Below are 22270 nucleotides of genomic sequence, written 5' to 3' on the forward strand. Positions count from 1 at the left end.
GCAAAGGAAGGTCTAGCATAGTACATGTACCTGCTAGACGGCATCGATGTATACATTTCTGTATGCCAGACCCTCTCTCCATCTTGTTTTTTCTATACATTGTCAAAATATAAATCAACTGGATTTGGAGGAAGGAGTCAGTCATGCCAAACTCTAAATGCTGTCCAGAAGTCTAAGGTGGGCGAAGGCTACGCAAGATTACCCAAGAAATTACTGGAAAAGCAAATAAGACCACGAGACAACACAATCTAAAATATTGCAACTACATTTGCGAGAATGTGCATGTAGATCGTTTTTATATCTAATATAAGCTTTGTGCAACAACGTATACTTTCATTAATTAATTAATTAATGGCCTTTTCTCTGAGTGCGCGTGTACTAATTTAATTTTGATAATTCTATATTATTTAATGCATACAAATTATACATAACATCTATTGATGTTAATGCTTTATTCTTGCAAACTCACGCATTTTCATAGCTAGGCTGGTGGGTTCTGCCTCCACAAACCCCCTGATATCTGATACCTTTCTGATACCTCCTGTGCCCTCTCAACATGTAAACTGCTGACACAGTATTAGGGTTAGCAGTAGAAATCAATAATATATTTGCATAATACTGCAAGCTGTACATCTCTAGGCATCTACTACGCATATAATAATGAAAAGAATACGCAAAACGAACGATATTCAAGGAAGTATTTAATTAATTACTGGAGTTCAGGGTACACCACCTGATACAGAATGCAAATAAACATAGCTAGGGTGTACATCAATACCTCAAATCACGTTCTTGTCTCTTAGTATCTATTTCTATATAAAATGTATTGTGTTGTTTCACTAGGCATCAGTTGTTTATCGAATTAAAATTGTCACATTCCCGAAGAATCCGCTCAATCTTTCGTTGTGTCAGCTCTTTCATTGAGATGACAACTGTCCTGGATGATAGAATGCGTTTTCCTCGTTTCAACTTTCCAGCAATGAAATAGAATTGCCCAGTAGTAAAGTTTGGGCAAAGGCATTGTGTTGATTCTCTTCGGCGTAGGAAGAGCAAACTATCTTCTGAGCTGTCACCAATAGCCTTAGAATTAAGATATAACTTGAGTGGTTGAATTGCCGTTTCTCTGTGATTAATTGATGTAACATTTCCTATGAGAGCTATCAGACAGAAAAATTATAAACAACATACACTTGTGCATGTGTACGTGTATGCATTGTTCGTAGAAAAGTAATGGCCATTTGCATTCATTTCTTTCTGATCAGTGCACCACCAGAGTGATGATACAAGTGTGCGTGAACATGTGCAAATATATGTTTGCAAGCATTCTTATACAATATGTGAGGACAGGAAGATTGACAAGCATGATCATGATGAGCAAACCCTCAAACAAACAACTGAATTCACACCTGTTGTAATAAAATATGTACTCACCATATTCAGTTTCTAAGCAGTCTAAGTTGGACAAGCCTTGGCTGCGACATTGACACTTGGGTTCATTTCCTCCTAAGAAAACATTCATGCTGGCTACATACACGTAGTGTTAGTGTTAGATTATAACAAACATAATTATTAATTGCTTAATTTACAACAGTTGACCTAGTCCATCAAACCTTAAGAAATTAGTTTAGTGAAATTTATATTGTGTGACAGACACATTGAGAACTACGATCCTGTAATACAATGAGTAAGATGCAATGTACTAAAATACGTATCCATCTACTCTAGTTACTGTAATTATGAATGTATTAAGAGGTGCAAATGTATGTTGTGGAAAATACATGTCTTACCAGTTGCACATGCCCCTTTGTGAGCTACATGTATTTCCTGCCCTGCTTTGCAGCTAGTAGCATTGAGATGACATTCACTGTAGTAGGTGGTTGAATCGCTGCCACATACTGGATCCATTTCGTCTGAACATTGACTGTCATCCATACACCCAACTACAAAAAATTGAAGCAAAGTAAGGATTTGGCCATATCATCAAAGCGTGTGTGTGTGCGTGTGCGTGTGTATGTGTGTGTGTGTGTGTCTGTCTGTCTGTCTGTCTGTCTGTGTGTGTGTGTGTGTGTGTGTGTGTGTGTGTGTGTGTGTGTGTGTGTGTGTCAGAAGTACCTCGACCTAAATGAAAACCACACTGAGTCTGGCAATTTATTGTCAAAGACATGTTTGGTTAATCTATTCAAGATGATACGAGCCATGATTTCCCAGCAGTAAATAGTGTAAATGCCACAAAGATTGTCACAAACTGAGCGGTCTCCCTTACGTTTGTATTAATGGATTATGGTAGCATTTTTGGAAGTCTTTGGGAACTGCTCAATGTTGCCAAATAGGACTGTAGAGTTGAGTTAATTTATCTACACCAACAGTGCTCTTCTTTGCCCAACATGTCAGCTACAACGTCACTCCAAGGCTGGACTTCTATCCCACATGCGGCAACAATGGACACTGACAAACAATTGTAGCAGAGGACATGCCATCATTGTCATCATGTATGTACGTATTATGCCGGGCAGCTAGACTAGACGTTATATACAGTTCACGACAGAAAGTTGCTTGCTATGATAGATCACAGTAGCCTAGAAAAGACAAGTTGGATGAGAGAAACACTTCACAACAGACCAGTGAACATGGACACGGACAACTTCCGTAACTGGAAAAGGATTTTATCATTGCAGTTGTGAACTCGAATCTTGGGGTCTTGGAGATTTCTCAATGCAACGCCTTTCCACAACTATTGCTCTATTCAGAACAGCACTTAATGGCCCAAAGGCCCCACACAACTGCAAAGGCATGATCAACCCACAGACCCGTATGATAACGCAACTTAAGACACGCCAAGACTTGGGCAACTATTCCAATTCTGAGATTAGAGTAGCACGTAAAACAACACCTCGCATTGCAGACACTTGAAATAGGATCATGCTCGTTGCAAACACATTGGTCAAAAGATTGACCGTGTCCACTGCTGAAAGGCGTGTTCTCAGTTACTACGCATGTGCAAAAGCATGCAGTACCTCCTCTCCTATCTGTCTGTCTGTTTTACTTGGATAAAGAGACAGGCCGTGTTTCCACTAGCTGCACCTTAAACTAGTTTAGCTTAAATGGGTTTAAGAAGTAAACCAGTTCAAGAAAGTGCTGTTTCCACTAGGAACTTGCACATCCGGGATGTGCAAAACAAACCGTCTAGGAATGCCTTATTTTGAAGTATTGGGCTGCTTTGTCGCCGAGTTAGGGCAACTGTTGGTTTTCACTGATTCAGCATCTGCTAGTAGGAATTTGCATGACGATGACCAAAGACACCGTCTTGTCTCTCTCCGTAGCTACTGATTTCTCTCCCCTTGTTAACGACCCTTACATCTTTTAAGGCAATCCTATCCCAACAAAATAGCCAAAATCATCAAAACGACATTGTCAGAAGCCATCTAAACAAGCGCGCTACTGTCACGTGACAGTTAAACCTAAACCACTTTGCTAAACCTACTTCGAAGTAGGTTTAAGAAATAGGTTTAGGTTTAACATATAACTGGTTTAGTGCAGGTGGAAACAGGTCAATTCTTAAACCAGTTTAGCTTAAACCACTTGTTAAACCAGTTTAGGCACTAGTGGAAACGCGCCCACAGATAGTTAGGCAACATAAAAAGACAAGCAAATGTAACTGCCTATTCATCTAAAGGAATACAGCAGTCCCTCTGCGATGCAACACTTCCAATGTGCAACCGCCTCCAATTTATGACCAATTTAGTCATAAATCAACAAATGCAGTTATCTCTTACCAGAAACCACGTATTTATGAGCACTATTTGATAGGCTTTTGGGTTGGTTACAATGATAGAACACAGGGACTACTGTGTATAATACTGTGTCATTTAAATTGACCTTCACAGTGGGGTAATTCTGCTGACCATTTCCCCTCATCTTGACATTGCACGGCATGAGTGCCTGCCAGTCTATACCCAACCTGGCATGCAAATTGAACATTTGTCCCACAGCGAATAGTCAGTCCATCTACAGCTTCATCCGAGTGTGGCATTCGCACTGTACATGTTGAACCTAAAATCAAGAAACAGATAAGCAGTGTGGTGGTCAACAGTATCCTATGTTACTAGATTATTGTGCTAGGTTATTATGATAAAGAGACATTTATGTAAGAGTTTCTTCCACTATTGAATGCATGTCTTCTTGTCTGTCCCAATTCAACTTATTTGCCGTCTAGTTTGTCTGTTTTCATCTGTCTGTCACTTAATACGTATTCTCAGAGATCAGAGCTATTACACACTAAGTCATACTTTCTAGAAATAAATTCTACTACAAACAGCTGTGTGTTCATCATCTCATCTGTCTGCTGTCTGTCTGTCTGTCTGTCTGTCTGTCAATGGGAGTATATTTCCATAAGTCACAACTATTACAATGAAACGCAAACTACAGATTGCTAATAGTGTTCTCAAAAGTCAAATGCATTTTCTAAACATATTTCCAAGGCCCAAAGTACCTGGAAGACTATATTCGACAATCTAACATGCAAGTTCCTCTACTCTCCGGTATATAACCCTTGCATTGTACTTCTGCAGTTAAATCAATAAGCGTTCTCTCCAGTGTTTGTCTGTCTGTCTGTCTGTCAATCACATATATTAGAACTTTTGTCTATGATACATTTCGCAATGCAGGGCACTATGTACTGTCCAACTACTAGTAGTGTTCATCAACTAAACTAAGCTAAAATTGAAACTCATATAAAACAAATGACGCCTACACTTAAAAGCTACAGTGTACAAGCAAAGCCTTCAGTACCAGCTAGTGGCTGAAGTACTGGGTGGCAAAGAGGTCATCACATCTGTTGCCTTCAGACAGCGAAGATAGCTTTTTAAAGATGACTCTAGCATTACACTTCTGGAGCTGAACAGAAAGCGTTTGAACCAGAAGTCGATAAACTCTGCAGTGTCCGGTCATCCCACTTTGTCCGATAACTTCTTTGACAATTTGCACACGAGTTTCAACCCATCAATCCCCCAAGCTCCAAAATGCCCATTACCAGTGGGGTTACAGTGGCACTTATGCCACCTGGTAATTGCTGTTTGCTGTATTTCTCTTTCTGTCTGCTCTCCTCTCTGCAGCGACACCACTAACACCAGCAGATGATGGAAAGATGTCACTACTCTATGGGTGGGCGTGAAAGATATCTAGGTCAATGTTGTTTCCAATGTCCGAGTCAAAAATACGATGTCCGGTCTGTTGTCTGTAGTTGTATAACGACTCCTTGGCTCCCTGCGGTGGTGGATATGCAGCCCACAAAAACAATCAGACCAGATGGACGAAATTGACTCGTGAGACCATACCTGCCCGCAACCAGTCTTACAGGTCAGCAAATGGTATCCACTGTCATCTATAAGAGCTCCACAATTCCATGTCATTGTACAGCTGAGAGGGCTATGGGCGAACCCAAATGAAGGAAGGACGCCAAGAAAACTTGCAAGAATTGAGTGCGACCACTTCCAATGTAGGGATAGCAATTAAGCCAAGCCCCAGTGCCCTTACCTGTTGTTGAGCATAGGCAGGCAGAATCTGTGGCAGAGGGGGCATTTTTGAGCAGATACTGAGCATTAGAAGAAGCAGTCACAGAAGATAGCCTTTGTTGAACTTTCCCAGCACATGACAAGTAGTCAGAGATATGCTTTCCTAGAGGGACAGACCATGGCCTCACTGATTGGAGAGGCTGAAGAGCTCAAGAGACTGTCGATGATAGGTCGTAAAACAGGGAATCAGAATGGCCGCTCTATAAATGTGTTGGCCCAGGATGCAACAAAAGCTGGTTGTCTCACTGAGAGCAAAGTAATCATTCTGAAACCGCCCATTCTGATGGGTAAAGAAGCCTGATGTCAAATCCTGTCATCAACCATGTCATAACCTACGAGGTAAGAAAAGGTTCCTTTGTCCTGGAGTCATGGATTGTAGAAGCATGAACTAGCAAATCAGGATGGACTGTCCGGGCCAATTGGTTAAGGTTGGGAACGTAACAGCGTCGTAATAACAGTATTGCACTCTGAACATCATCCAATTTGGTAAGCTGATTGCACAGTGAGAGCTTTGACTGGCTATGGTGGCACAAGAGGACGTAACGAATGACATTGAACCAATTGGAGAACCAAGGAAGAGTGCACACTCACAAGACACAGGAATTCCATCAAACCCTTCAACAGCAGTCGAGGACGATGGAGAGAATATCTCACACTTTTTGTCTGCTATGACCAGAATGATGGCTGAGAAGGTCTCCTTCAAGTCATGAAACGCAGCCAAAACAGATTTTGCTCCTCCCAGCAAAATACATCATCCAGATTGGCCAGTACGTGTACTTGAGAGTGGGATTTCTGAATCTTAGTTAAGACGGGTTGAATGGCCGTGGCAAAAAGAACAGGACCCAGAGGGTCCCTCCTCAGATGGAATTATTACCGTAGAGGAACCCTGCATGAAGACAAGGGAGCTGGGTTTGCCATACATTTGAAACACATGGTTGTACAAGTCAGGAAAGGTAAGAGAACCTTATTCCATGATCTGGTCTCCGCTGACAGAATTGAACGCGTTCTCAACATCTGACTTCGATGGCAATGGGTGTCACATCACCATTTGGCTTGGGCAGAGCGATCAGTCTTGAAGAAGAAAAGGAGTGGCAGCCACATCGGACAATATTCCCTTAGCAAAAGCCGAACAGCAGAGAAAAGACCATCCGCAGTATCCTCATTTTCTAGTAGGATTTTAAAATGCTTGAAACGCTGACCACTAGGACCAGCACCATCCACGTGGAGCTTGCCTGATTGAATCGAAAAGTAATGACCTACACAAGGTGATCGACTCACAACTAACATTGCGTGGAGGGGAAGCGCTGAAGATCTGGGAGGGTGTTTGGAGATCAACTTCCTTGCCGTATCATCAGTGGACAGAGCCAGACCGTTACTGGTGAGAATTCTAGACGCATGTGACAACTCTCCACATCTCACTAGCCTCAGAGCAGCCGCTTTTCTTGCATTATCCACAGTAGTGGGTGACTTCCCGGGAATAGAGGCTCGCAGGCAAATAAGCTCAGACCAATTCCAGCTGAGAAACTGGTGGTAAGCAGCCTTTACGTCACGTAAACCATGTTTTCCTCCCCTCGCCAGAGGAGTGAGGAGCATGTGAGGCAGTAGAAACAGGAGTTCCATGCTAACTCATCAAAAGGACCATCACAAATCTTTCCAAGCGCTACAACACAGCAATCATGGAAATATGCTTTGACATTAGGATGGATAGTTTGGACAACTCTGGGAGGCGCAGCTTTCAGAATGTCTTCTACTTGAACATCCCGGATGTACTTCCACGCAGTAGTTTCCGGGTCCAAATTCATGTTCTGAGAAAGTGCGGAGTCCAGGAACGTCGTCATTGATGAAACGGGTCTGGGTGGAGTACCAGCGGAAGTAGCTTGAGAAGAGATGTTGACTTCCACATTTCCGCAATAAGGTGTGAAAGAAACACGCTCCCTCTGTTCTTGACTACACCGTTGATGCTGAGATCTGCATTGAGACGAATGTTGAACCAGTTTCAAAAACCAGTTCCCGCACGAAGAACATTGATGAAGATGCGAGCGAGCGATGAAATCAGCCAGAAGGAGATTGGGATTGTGAACTTGCCGATACAAAGATGTAATGCCAAATTGTCCTCAGAAATCTTTCAAAACTATCACGTAATCATAGTGATTTAGACTATTTGACTTTGACAATCAAGGCCAAGTCCATTAGTAACTATTAATCTATGAGTTGCTGTTTGTAAGGACTGGTTTGCTTTTACAAATTCCTAGTATATGTACAAGTAAAGTCTATATGAGAATAAAGTCTCCGTCTGTCTGTCTGTCTGTCTGGTTCCGGATGTCCCTTCATGCTTTTGAATTTTTCGTCTAGCTCTTGTTCGTTCATTTTCTGAAACATTTCATTGATACGGATGTTGTGAATTGTCCTGCTTCAAATTGCAAGTCCGACGGTCCATTCCGGAGAGTTTTGGCTCACTTTCGTTCATCTCACGACCCGGATGAGTGTTCTGCTAATTTTGTGAGAGAAAATAATCTAGTTCAGTGCCCTACATGTCATCAATGGTTCATTCGTCTAAATCAATACACATCTAAATGTGCGCATCTCTCACGTCGTCATCTTCATCTTCAACGGTTGATGAAGCCACTCCCACACAAATCGATAAGAACGTCGACGGTTGTTTCTGAGCTTCGCAGCCCTCTGTTTGTATCCCAGACTATCGAGGTTAATGGGAATGAGTCTAATGCCCAGCAAGAAGCCTAAAGGTGGGTAAATTCAATACCCATTGATGTCATTTACATTCTACTCCTGTGCACTCTGTCCAGTACGTACCACCTGCTCTTCGATCGACTTTCCATGACTGTTGTCTAATTCCTCTGTGTAAAATTGAAGAGGAACCAGAATACAAGGGTGGTTGGAACTGCTTTTGTTGCTTCTTCGTATGATCCTGAAACCACACCCAAGAGGGAAATCCGGCTTGCGAGACGTAGAGCTATCCACCAGCATTTCCTACATTTCCATTAGAAAGGATTGTTCAATTTGCAGTCATACGTACAGTACAGATCAAACGTGGAGCCTCGGAACATCAGTTCGTTGTCTGTGCAAATTCAAGAGGAAAGGTGCAAAAGCTGCTCTGAAATCTGTCAAGTTCAGGGAATTGTCTCGTGCCTCCAGAATCCTTACCAGTGCTAGTCTGACACCACCATCATCACTTGACACAGTGGAAAAGTTGAAGGCTAAACATCCTGTTCAATCAGAAGCACCCATCTTACTAGCCTCGAACTTCCAGACCAGAGAGCGCGCAAAGCATGCGAACTCTAGTCTGGACCAAGTCGATACTAAAATGATTTCAGAAATAGCCCTTCTTAGCCAATCAGCTTCTACAACCCAAATCTCGGTTGTAAATTCTGATTGGCTTAGCAATAATTGGTTATGCTAAGTACACTAGCACCTGATTGCGCGCGTGTGAAATCCTCGTGGGCGGCTAAGTGCATGCCACAACAATGACAAGACTCTGCATGCCAAAAAACGATGATCAGACTCTGCACACACACATCTTAGTTTTAGTTTCAGCTTCAGTTCTTTGATATTTTCAAGTTTGCGGTGAGAGGACATGCACAGCAGCGTCGCTAGACCATCACCTTTGACAACTGGTAGAGCGGTAGTCTCACTAGTCGAGCGGTTAGACTAGGTAGCGGTCTGCCGAAGAATCAAAGAGTCGTGGTTTCATGCCGTCCACCAAGATATCGCCGCAAACATTGCAGACGTCTCTTCTTTGTTTGTGAGATGTCATGGCATTTACAAATGATATGTTGATCTAGGTAAAACGATCCTACGCTGTTAGACACCATTTACCATCGCTTTTGATAAATACTTCCGAAATCATTTTAGTATCGACTTGGTCCAGACTAGAGTTCGCGCGCTCTCTGGTCTGGAAATTCGAGGCTACCATCTTACCACAGTAGACACTCCCCAGATAGACATTAAAAAGTTTGTTTTCCTGGAGGCTCTTAGGAGAGCACCAAGGGGATCAGGAGCTGGTCTGGAGGTGTCTGAGCACCTATGTCTCCTACTGGAAATATTCTCATCTGTGATCTCCTGTTTGGAGCATGTTGCCACATTGCGAAAGGTCTCCTACCTGACAGCATAGCTCCCCTGTTTACAGCATCAAAGTTGATCGCTCTTCCTAAAGGAAACGGTGATGTTAGACCCATTGCAATAGGTGAGACAGTTGACGGCAAAAATTATTTGTCTGCAGCTGAAGCCAGATTTGACGTCTTACTTCACTCCCCTTCAAGATGGGGTAGCTACACCAGGAGGATCAGAAATGCTATTCCACCACATTCAATGCTACTGCAGTCGGATCCAGAATTGGGAGTTCTTAAAACAGATATTTCCAGTCGTTCAATTGTGTCTCAAGACAACAACTTTTGAATGAGGTGATAACTCACTTTCCTGAAGTTCATCGCTCGTGTCCAACAAATGTATGGCATCACTAGTCCATTGCTGTATTTCAATGGTAAATCTGTGTCAGTTATCCCATCAGAACAGGGAGTACACAAGGGGATCCTTTGGGTCCTTTTCTATTCGCTTTGTCTATACACCCAGTTATCAACAGGCTTCAAACAAAGCACAGTGACCTTGCTATTTTGGCTTACTTGGATGACAGTTTTGTTGTCGGATACAGTCAACAGTATGAGTCTGTTCTAAATGAGCTAAGAAAAGAACTCCAATCCATCAACCTGACGATTTGTGATCGAAAGTGTGAAATACATTTGCCATCAGTCAAAGAGAGTAATATAAACAGCTACTCAGTTCCTGTAGTAACTTCTGGTGTTGAAATCCTTGGAGTTCCAGTTGGCAATGATTCTTACGTTCAGTCTAGATGTAACAAGACAGCAGCTGCAGGCGAAGGTCTCTGTTCTCAATTGCTCACCTTGAATGATCATCAGAGTGCACTTCTAATTCGGTACTGTCATGTTCTTACACTGAATTATTTAGCAAGATGTGTTCTAAATCAAGCTTTCATATTCATGACCAACTATCAAGAGACACATTCGCATCAATACTGGGGTTGAGCACACTTGATGAGTTGGCATGGAAACAAGCATCTTTTTAACATCAAATTGGGAGGTTGGCATTACAACCTTGATGCCAATCTCCACTGCTGCCTTTGTGGAATCATGGTGTAATTCACTATGCAAAATTCCTCAAAGATTTCATCTAGAGCAGATCTATGTGACAATCCAATCAACTATGCTAGTCCACCTCCTTTCTATCAGCATCTTTGTGAGGCAGTTGCAAGCCTTCCTGCCACTGTAAGATTGGATGGAGAGGCACTCACACCTCAGACTTTGGCTGGACTTATGGCAAATCCAGTAAAACTCAAAAATCGCCTAAGCTCTGATATCACTGAACAGAACGCTGCAATATGTATTATGCAAACATCTTCTGTCAAGCATGCTGCAAGGATAAGGTCATGTCAGGGACGTGGAGCTGGTTCATGGCTTCAAGCTATCCCTTCAGCACCAAAATTTGTTATTAAATCATCAGAAATTTCAGTTGGCAGCATTCTTGAGACTTGGCATTCCTTTACCTTTTTCTCAAATTGTTACTAAGTGTGACTGTGGCACAAGTTTTGATGAACATGGTTACCATCTATTAACCTGCAAGTTTGGCGGGGGGGGGGGGGGGGGAAGTGTGGCAACACAATACAATCGTCTCGATTTGGGCTAACTGTTTAGATGAATTAAACATTCCTCATCAAGTTGAGCCTACAAATAGACATATCAACTCAGAGAACTGACCGGATATAGCAACATACGATCCCACTGAATATTCCACAACAGACTTGGATATTTCGATGGCTCACCGACATTCTTGCGACACCCTAAAATCAGCTGCCAAAAGATCAGGCTATGCGGCAGAGATGCGAGAACAGAGAAAGATGGCAAAATATGGTCAACAACAATCCACATCAGAGTCCACCACACCATGTATCCCACTAGTTTTTCAAGCACTTCGGCTTTTGGAGCCCTATGGCTGAAGAATATAAGATCTCCAAGAAGTCGAAAGATGAACATGGAAGGAACAATGAAGCAGACTTTCAAGATAGATGGAGGAAGCAACTGTCTGTAGTTTTACAGTCTTGCAACTCTCAAGTGATTTTCAAGAAGTTGTCAAAGTTGTCTAAGTGCAACTTCGACGACTTTACATATGATAGAGACATGCGCTTGTTACTAGAGTAAGCGTTCAAATAAAACAATCTGTCTGTCTGTCTGTCTGTCTGGCTGGCTGTCTGCATTGCAGATTGCTTTGAGAAAGCATTACACATATGCCATGGTAAGCAGAGAGACACTGAAGTACAAAATTTTGATTACCATATTTATGTATCAGTTCCTCGAACAAACATCGAATGCAACAGTGTTGCACAATATCAGAAAAATTCATCCACAATATTCTTTGTCACCCGGTCAACGATACCACGATATGTTGCAATTTGCAACAATAAATTTGCAACTCAGTATCCTCACATAACTCTATCAATCTTGCAAAAATGCTCATCATCTCACATACATAACTTTGCCTACAGTTGGGCTAGAGGTTTCTGGACAAAAGCACTAACAAAAAAAACAGCTAACATTTGCTTGAATCCCACCATTTCCACGCTTCATAATGGTAGCATGTTCTTAGCCATGCAGTACGTCACAACATACATCAGCTTTTTCCATCTGGGAGAAGAACGGCTGTACTTGCTAGTGGCTGCAAACTTGTCCCTAGCTTTGGTTTGATCGTTGACACGACAGTTCTTTTAGACGGCGCTTTTCCTTTTAGTCAGCCGGATGATGATGTAAATGGTGTGATCACGTTGCTCGTATTGCTGCTCTTGCAAGAGACTTTCCTATGGTAGGCGCAACATATCTCTGTGTCAGTCGTTTAGGGCTTTTCGTCTTCGTTGGTCTCCAACTCAAAGTAGGTACTGCCAGACTGGCGATGTCATGATTGCTTTTGCAGCAAGATCTGAGGACATTCAGGGCAGGCCCAGTAGCTGTCTAGTGAACGTACCATGGACAGGGCTGTTTGTACAATCACGTGAGACCCTCAGATACCCATACAAACTTAGCGTGATATATTGCATTGCACTTGCAAAACCAACTGAGCCCTCAAAATATTGTCAAAAGGCGATATATCGTGATATCACCCAACACTGGATGCAACAGAACTCGATACACGACTGGTAACTGGCGTTAGTCCATTCCTACCTAGTCAAATGTTAACTACAACTCCTCCTTCCATCTCCTAATATAATAGTAGCATGTCAACACAATCTATACCTAGCAACGTATACCATAATTGCCATTCCATCAACAGTGTCAGATGTCTGTCAAATGTCTGTATAATGGTGTGTGTCTGTCTGTAAATTTTTAACACTAATAAGAATATCCAGCAGTAAACTTAACATTCTTGGTCACATTCTTGGTCCATAACTCCCTCCATTGTTTACTGTGACATTTACAATATATGTAAAATATAAAATTGCATACTTGAACAGATAGGCGGTGTTCCAGTCCACTGGCCATTGGAATCACATGTGCGTGAAACAGACTTCTTGCCATCAGGAAGAACCATACAGGAGCCACATGTGTATGTGACACGACTGCTATATTCAAAACGCCCTCCACCATATCGAGTAGCATTTGCAACCTCTCCTGGATCTCCACAGTATACAGCTGCAAAAGATTAATGAACCATTTATCTTAGGATACAAGTCACACCATAGATTATTTCTTAATAAAGAAATCCTATACTATAATATACCAACCCACTTCCGTCTGAATGTCTGTCTGTAATGCACTGATTGACACGACGTCGGTCTCGGATCGTCGCGAAACACGGTGGCCCAGTCAAGTTCGACCGTCCAAGATGAACGGTCGAGTCAGATTTCACCTAGACTGCCTCCGGCGGCTAGAAACGACACTCTGTCGGCTGAAATGAGATGCGCCGGAGTTTGCTTGTTCAATTAGTACAGTATGTGGATGTGATGTGCGCTTGCCATCCACTGTATGCCATCCTCTAATTCCCACCTGGTATAGTAGAGTGCAAGATCCGCCCACTGTAGTCAGAGGTTTTAAGCCGGCTCACCAGGCCGCTTGTGCATGCGTCCGTCTGTCCGTGTGTCCACAGAAGGCGTGTCTTGTTTGCAGAAGTGGTGTCATTCTCCACGAATAGATCATGACGTCATGTGGTGATAGTCTGAGATGGGGATACTAGAGAGTATATATACAATGACAACAGCAAATGCGTAGAGTGCAAACTGCACTGGCTGGAGTACGTAAGATAAGATGTATACAGAACTAGGACGTGTGTATTGTAAACGCACAAAGTTAAATTGCTTCCCCCATAAGGCGGGGATAGGACTAGTCCATCAAATAATGTTGCTTAAATGTACAAGGCTACTACAAGCCTACTGTATTTCACTACCAGTAACGGATTTCATCTCAGAGAGGATGAACAGCTTCATAATTTTAACATTCAAGTACCAACGTGTCATGGTGTGTGGAGACTTAAGGAACACTCTGGAGAACTGGGCAGCTTTTAGTGTGCAGCATAGTGCGCAGCCGAAATAGTAAGATCTGGTGATCAAGGGCGTTTGCGAAAACTGTTCCTGTGTAGGAATGATTGCATCGGAAACCGTGAGAATGGGATCGACAACAGCGTCCATTGCCTTTAACACCAAAGGATCTCACAAACTCCTATTTCTCGAATGATGCCAGACGGAAATAAATCACATGAAAAGAAGGTCAGTCTCTAGACAGTCTGACAGTAGCACAACGGTTTCCACCATTCTTGGAGCGATGGAAACAACAGAGACACCATTTCTAGGAATGCGATTGTGTCAGTAAGACTCACATGATGTAGTGGCGTGCAAAAATGCTTCACTTGGCAGAAGAAATTCTTGAAACGGTCCCGTCAGTGTTAAAGTTATGAAACGTTCTTAATGTACATCTGTCGGATTGGCTCTGAGATATAGCACCCAGATACCCAACTTGGTTAGTACGGATTTCCCATTAGGGAGCAGAGACGAAGCCAGCAGGTTAGCACATATCTCTGGAATGCTCCTTTATATATACAGGCCGCTCTCGAATACAAGCCGCCCCTTGTTTAGAGGCCGCAGTTCCGTAACCATGTTAAAAGAGGCCACTATTCGAAGAAATACGGTACCTTCGTTTGCCCTTGTACGGACATCAAATACCTGCCACATTCAATACACCTGTTCCCTGCAATGGCAGCAACGTCTTCGAAGTGATGACATTCAACAGCACTGTTGAAATGGCTGTGATCTATAGCTATAGCATGCAGAGGGTTTGCACTGTAGTGCTTCTTCATAGTAAAAACACTGCACATTTACTGTACACATCAAAACAAATAAATAAACTTCATTTGTAAAGAAGCCAGTAAAGCAGGAGTGCTATAAAAAGAAAGGGAACCATTGTTAGTTCATATAAAGGCATATTACTTAGTAAGGATGCATGAGCCAATTCCCACTCCACACAGGCAGCTCTCGGGCTGATTTCAAGTCTAAAAAATGAGTAAGAAATGTAATTTATGACAAGAACAGTTTTTGTTTGACTGTCTTTCCTTCATATTATTGCTTCCAGGTGGTGTACTTGGACATCCAAAACAAGCATTGATGTTTATAGCATTCAAATGGACAAGTATTGGTGTTGTTATTCACAAGACAACAAATCACTAATGTTTACCTTAGAACAATAGGGAAAAGATATTACATCATCCTGGATGCCGTCCCCTAATTCCTAAAATGTTGCCAATGGATGTATTTGGTTGTTATAACTGAAGCAGACTGTCTCTGCTTATGTCAATAAGTTAAGTAGGGTTCACACAATGATCAAAGTACACTTAATTAATGACTGTATTACAATGTTGTTCACAAGTTATACCCATGTATGGATTTACATCTAGAGTCTACTCAGCCCTCAACATGCAAACCATAGTGTGAACACACAAGTGGTAATCTCCAATGTTACATGATACATATGAAAAACAACTACATATCCCAGAATGTCCCTTAGTAAATAAAATATCAATTTACCTCAAAGAAAATTCTGTTTTTATTCTCAAGTTCTGTGTCTCACAATAGTGTCAATACTAAGTAATCTCTGTTATCTGTTCACAAGTATGAGGCCATGTTCATTTCTTTACTAGTGTGGCCATAAAATGAACTGTACCTGCATGTACCTACACATTTGCAGGACTTGGCCTATGGGTACTGTAGTACTAAGTAGTGTAGACATGAAGAAAAGCACTATAATAACTTATCATGGCTATTGCCTGCCTATCCAGCTGCCTCAGAGATAAAGCACAGCACTGATACAGGTTTCCTATTAGTGCCTCTAGTCACATCCCTAGACATACAGCTAGAGTCCCAGGAGCTAGGAGAGAGCTATACAATGGCAGTTGAGACACAAAGAAGATCATTATGACATAGCTAATGGTTGTTGGCTGCATGCCTACAAGATTTCTTGAACTGTTGAAAAAAAATGGGAAACCATGCAAGCACCTGCACACAGGTTTCATCACCCTTGTAACAGAAGACGAGTACACTAACTTAATTATTAATTAATACTGTACAATAATAACTGCTTCAATTTGGAGGCACTTACGTCGACAAACGGGCGGACCCGGAATCCACGTTCCCCTCCGGCAAATACTGCTGACTGGTCCGCTTCGTCTGTAACCTATACTGCAAGCATAGGATATCTTGACGGCGCCGGCGATAACGCGTCCGTTCCTCAAACGCGGCAAGACGGGGCACGAGCCTAAACAAAGTAGCAACGTTGACACTGCGGCAAGTATGTTGTTTTTTATGTTTACGTACGTTTGCAGCGCGGGTGGCTACCTGACCAGTGCCCTCCAGGTAAGCAGGTTCTCTGGCTATTGCCTTGCAACTCGTATCCCTGATAGCATTGGTAATGCGCCGTCTGACCAACAGAGTAGTTCTGGCTGAACATAAAGCCGCGTTTGAGCTTCGGCAATGGCGGACAAGAAACGATTCCTATCGCGGCGTTTACAGCAATTTAGGATAAACGTACATTCCATCTATTTGCGTTCGATGGCTTACGGACGCATTTTGGTGGCGATGCAGACCATTCGCCTGTCAGGGAGCAGCTGATCTCTGTGTAGCCTTCGAGACGGTAGCCGTGGAGACATGCGAAGTGAATCACTCGGCCAGCTGAGAAATCGCTGCCTACTCTGACTCCAAACTCTGGCTTGCCTGGGTTGTCGCATTCAATTGAAGTGTGCACTATACAAAAAAGAAGTGCCTAGTAGACTCAAGTGAGAAGTAGTATAAATTGTAATTAATGAAAGCGCCAGCTGAATTTACAAGGTAAGATGCATAGGCAGAGAAACGAGAACAACTTGACAGATAAAAGAATTGAGAATGGATCAGCCATAAAATAATTAGAAACTAAAAACCATCTTCTTAGTGTAAAAATTAAAGACTGCTATCATGGTAAATAGCTTCAGATTTTTACTTGGGGAAATCAACGTTTCTCGACCAATGTATCTGCAGAGTACAGTACACCATACAGGTATGTTATTTGTGCTGTAATAAATTTGTGCGATTTCTTCAGATTTATCAATTTTTTCTTGCAATCTATAATTTCCAACCATAGAAGCATTTAACAGAATGTGTAATACCCAAACATTCAGCCTTATACTGTGTTCTAACTATGTTGAAAAATGACTATGTCATGATTAACTGAAAAATGAGTGTTTAATTAATTTGTGTGACTAATAAAACCCACACAAATAAACATAAAGCACAAATGACCAGTTATGTAACCAGTTATAGCTTGGCTACTGCACTATGTGATGAGTCCCAGTGTAACACAACAATCCAATATATCTACTACTGTCCTAGTGGGGATCATCCAGAAGCACCTCAGGACAACAGTACATGCATTACAAGCTGGCATACCAATAGTATAAAACAACTGATTGTATAGAACAAGTTAATCAGCTTGTGCCTAGGTAAGGGCTAGTTCCAACTGGAATTGATGGGGATAGTTTGTAGTTCGTCTTTGATTGATAGTTCTGAGAGTTCTATAGAACTGTCAGAAGAGTTCTAGCAGTTGACCATCTGAGCTGGAATTGTTGGAACTGCGGGTGTGGCGGTTCAACAATTCCCATTCAGTATTCGAATGTTCCCTAAGTAATTTACCAACAATAAGCCTTCACTTGTAAAGAATTCGATCAGCCTCAATTAGACGTTTCAAGAGTTCAGTACAACTAGGTACTGAGCTACAATGCAATACTAAGACCTTTACATTTGCGAGGACAAATCCTTTCAAACCTGACAAGAGAACCATCAACCAGGAAAACAAGCATACTAAAAACAGTCACAGCAATAGAGTAACCTGATGACTAATCTTCCGCAGCCCAGTGCTGATACCTGCAAGACCACACATCAGCTGACACACAATTACGTATAGCTTACCAGCCTAATGGTAATCTGTCTTTCAAACAACTGGAAAGACATATCACACTACAACCAATTCAGTCCTAAAGTTAACGAAAATACATTCCATACTGATTTCGCGGTACGAAACCATACAGTCATCCTACATAGTTGCTACAAACCTCACACATACAATGATAGCTCTGTTGACAAACCTCACCAGTTACACATCTGGGCTTCGATCCTTCCAGTCTCGCGTCGCTGCGGCATCGCCTCGATTCGAGTCCGATTAATGTAAAGCCAGGCAAACAACGATACAGCACGTCGTCTCCTTCGACGTACCAGGCCTGGAAGTTGACAGTGTAGCCATTCTCTGGAAATCCGTCATGAGGACACAGAGATGCTAGTGGGAAGAAACGCGTGCGTTGATTGGATAATGTAACACGAACACGACAGGTAATGAATATTATTATAATAATAATACGACGACTTACCATACACGATACGATCAATCCAGTTTGTGTAGGCTGCAATGCGAGTGTGAACGCCTGGGAAGTCGCTCATTGCACAACCGTCTTCGAGACCGAACGAGATCACCCCGATTTGCAACCACCTGTCCATTCCATTCCACACGTGGCGCACGACAAGAGGGCCGCCGGAATCACCGCTGCACGCGTCTCTCCCAGCCGCACCCGCGCATATCATCGAGTTCGTAATTGCTCCTTGATAAGATCGACTACTGTTACATTCTTTGAGAGATTTGAACGGTACTTCAGTGCACAGCAAGTAGTCCGACTCCTGTCCGTTCTCTCGCAGTCCCCAACCAAGCAATACCCCACCTTTTAGGTCCGTCGTGTTCGTGTGCGACGTAGCATAGAGTACGGTTTCTCTCATATTGTTCACTGGACGTTTGAGATGAACAAGAGCGATGTCATTGTACAGCGCGTGTGCGGAGCTTTTGAAATGCGGATGAACGAAGACGGCGTCGACTTGTATACGCTCTGGAGTGAGCGGTTGCTTCATATTGTTTTCGTCCAAAATGTTGCGATGGTAGATGCCAATGTCGGCCGTGGCAATTGTAAAATTCTTGGCCACCATGCAGTGTCCTGCTGTCAGCAGCCACTGCTTCTCAATCAGAGTTGCTCCGCAGAAGTTCGATCTTCCTTTGATGTCGAGTAGACACATCCATCCCAAGCCCGGCTGTTCTCTTCCTCCATAGATGCGGCCGCGGCTCTCTGGCCAGCACCCGTCACTGTTTTGGGCAAACACTTGTTGAAAATGTAGGAAGAAAGACAAGAAAACAACGCGTGTCAACTCTAGTGGCTTCATAACAACGCAATCGCGATCTTGTCTCGATCAATGATCTACGTAAACGATCAGACCGATTCTGGACGTGGCCTTAGTCCAGCTTGTTGCTAGACTGAAATGGCGCATCGACTCTGTGAGATGCAGAAATAACTTAGCAGCAATAGAATGTAAACCAACAGGGAGGCGAGTTCGACACGCGCACTCCCGTCTCTAGTTCCTAACTTGGGCGTTGACGCCGGATGCGTGACCACAGAGAGCGATCCACTGCTATTTTACGTCAGGATACGCAATTTCATATACATAGAGACGAGGTGCGATTAGTAAACAAAGAATTAAAGAAATCTTTATCGTCACTCATTTACCAGTGCGTGTGGTGTAATTAGCAACAAGTTTTCGCAATGCTTCAAAAACAACCAATTAGAACACTACTTGTAGGTCGTAATTTCCAACCAAAGTTAGTGATGTCAAGTCGTTACTGGCGAGCTAGTCGTTCTGTCGTCCATTCTAGGTAAAGCAACGTATTGAATGTAAACAGTAGGAATGTGACGCGAAGTTCTTCTTGAGGTGGGAGCTGCGTAGACGCAGTAGGTCGGCGGCGGAGGTCTGAAGACAGAGAAAGGAGGCGGAGGAAGCGGTTTCTGAACACGTGGAAGGTGATGATCAGTGACACGCCGCTTCTTTGCTGCTGCTTCCGGACGTCTTGCTTCTGACCTCAATGCGAGAAGACGCAGCTAGATTAGTAGACAAGTTAGAACAAGTTGATCAGTGTGTAGCAAACCTGTGTAATAAAAAGTTGTTCACTATGTATGGAAAGGCTATTATGTAGTCAGTGTTTGAGTTTATTAGAGGTTGCATGGTTACAACGTTATTGAATTAAGTCTAGGGTTGATCTGTGTCCCTGTTACCCAAGGTATTTTTGGTAATTCTGTACATTTGGCATATTGATGCAATTACTGTACCCTAGGCCTGTAACCCATAAGTTAAGTAATTACTGCACCTGTCTTTGAGGTATACACACCACATCTCAACTATGAACCTGAAAGAAAATACCTCAGCAGGATCAAGAGAAATTAATTGGTAAGACCTGCCAACATGAAAAGACTGTGCAGAAACATTCCATGCATGTCCTCTGACCACTAAGATCATGCATGAAAAGTTCCTGCACAGTTCAATTGCTCTAAGCATTTTCAGACAGAGAGACCTCCCTTGAAGTCTGACCATTCAGACTGTTATTGAATTCTCTTAAGTCTGCACCTAATGAAGTCACAGTAATGACACTGTTTCTTGGTAAGTTGTCAAGTGCAAGCAAACAAAACTGAAGCTGTGTTTTGGCTCTCTGCAGAAGGTATTCCTCTTCACACATTCCAGTACATATATGTTTACAAGCTGTTTTGACCATGTTTACATGTTATGACAGCAACATGTTGGCATGTTGTAGTGACGCCTGCTAAGTGCTGGTTTACACCTTTGGGTGTACAGAAGGTGTGCCTTGTTAACTGTCACCATTTAACTAGTTAACTATTAAAGCTTGAACACCAGGTGAACAACTTACCCTGTATGGTGAACATTGATCTCAATCATATCAGATGTAAGTGAAAGGATCCACTCCTCTATGCTACCCCTATTTCCACACATTTAGCTGTATGCCCCTGATAATGAGGTCTGCCAATACAGTAGAACCTCCCTAATCCAAACCTGGCTAATATCAATCCTTGCTAATCGGAATTACCTTGCATACCTAGATCCTATTATCTAATTTTTTCAGCAAATGGGCGTATCTAACGTTATTTTAGAAGTACATGTAGTCGTTGCAGCAGTGTCATTTACCACAAACATGACATATGTGTAGAAATACGTAAATGCGCTAGTGGTCTGGGTGTCCGAGGCAAAGTACCTGGTAGTTGGAGTTTGGTATTATAAATACTACTTCACTGTCCTTTCTCCACATGGGCAGATTAGATTATAGTTGTTAGTAAATTGATATCATACGCATTCATGAACTACATCTCATTCACCGAATTAGCAGGCAGACAGGATTCTCATAAAATTTTGTGTTGTATGCAAATTTATGTTGTTGAATGAGTATCCCCTCCTGACAATTTATCATTAATTAGATCTCGTTCACATGCATTTTTAATCCCTTCTTGGCATTCTGAATAATTAACTAGCAGCTGGACAGAATTCTCATGCAGAATTTCATTCAGAGTTATATCTCATTCAATGATATCCCATTCTGAGAGCGATTATATCTCAAAGTAGAATATATGCTGGTTACAGATCCCGTTCTTCCTCAGGGCTGATTGCATTATTTAATTAATATCCATTGAAGACAAATTAAAACTTAAAGACCCGCATATGGAGTCTAGCGCACATTCCCAGTGACGTAATTTTGCCAAAACAGACTCTCCCATGCATAGTGCTATGCATTGCACAGTTTCTAAGACATTGAATAAACGTTCCTATTTTCGAGATTTCTAGCGAGTGTCCTGGCATTGCTCGCAGCAGATGCCGTTACGTCATGGAATGTGATGTAAGACAACAAAGGTCAAACGTAATTCTATGTGTATGCGAGACCTACTACTATAGTACACATGAACAAAAGCCCTTCAAAGACGTTGCTGGCATTGCCGGAAACAGGCCTATTGAATGTGGCAGCTCTTCGATGGGTGAACTGGCCACTGTCAACATGCAAAAGAATGTAGGCATGTTTACAAGACATGGCTATACAAAAAAAATTCCTTCCCTTTTCGATGTCGCCTGTAATAAACGACACACTCTGCACATACTGTCCGACGCCAGAAACTGGCAGTTTAAATTCCGTGGAGATCCAATGCACCGTTACAGATTGAAATATTTGGGTGTGAGCGAAGGCGGGTTCGACCGGCAGGAAATCACATTGTTGCTGCAATGCAGGAGAAGTCCGGAAGACGAC

General features: G+C 42.5%; 2 protein-coding genes across 3 annotated transcripts in view; one reads left to right on the forward strand and one right to left on the reverse strand.

The window, feature by feature from the left end:
- Positions 1-688: 688 nt before the first annotated feature.
- Positions 689-22270, reverse strand: part of LOC134198051 (CUB and sushi domain-containing protein 1-like) — a 23828-nt gene continuing 2246 nt past the window's right edge. Inside the window, exons 2-11 of one of the 2 annotated variants that reach the window (XM_062667393.1) lie at positions 18525-20116; positions 18251-18433; positions 16690-16872; positions 16447-16623; positions 16232-16387; positions 13094-13279; positions 3877-4050; positions 1788-1940; positions 1432-1503; positions 689-1157 (exon numbers count right to left, since the gene is read on the reverse strand). In XM_062667393.1, the coding sequence (XP_062523377.1) occupies positions 847-1157; positions 1432-1503; positions 1788-1940; positions 3877-4050; positions 13094-13279; positions 16232-16387; positions 16447-16623; positions 16690-16872; positions 18251-18433; positions 18525-19359 (2430 nt within the window). In that variant the 5' untranslated portion in view covers positions 19360-20116 and the 3' untranslated portion in view covers positions 689-846. The remainder of the gene's footprint in view (positions 1158-1431; positions 1504-1787; positions 1941-3876; positions 4051-13093; positions 13280-16231; positions 16388-16446; positions 16624-16689; positions 16873-18250; positions 18434-18524; positions 20117-22270) is intronic. The other variant, XM_062667392.1, reaches the window with a different exon arrangement.
- LOC134198052 (uncharacterized) overlaps positions 21488-22270 on the forward strand; it is a 999-nt gene continuing 216 nt past the window's right edge. The window contains exon 1 of the mRNA XM_062667394.1: positions 21488-22270. This exon is cut by the window's right edge and continues 216 nt beyond it. Within this exon, the coding sequence (XP_062523378.1) occupies positions 21857-22270 (414 nt within the window). The 5' untranslated portion in view covers positions 21488-21856.

Source organism: Corticium candelabrum, chromosome 2, assembly GCF_963422355.1.
Source record: "Corticium candelabrum chromosome 2, ooCorCand1.1, whole genome shotgun sequence".
Lineage (NCBI taxonomy): Eukaryota > Metazoa > Porifera > Homoscleromorpha > Homosclerophorida > Plakinidae > Corticium > Corticium candelabrum.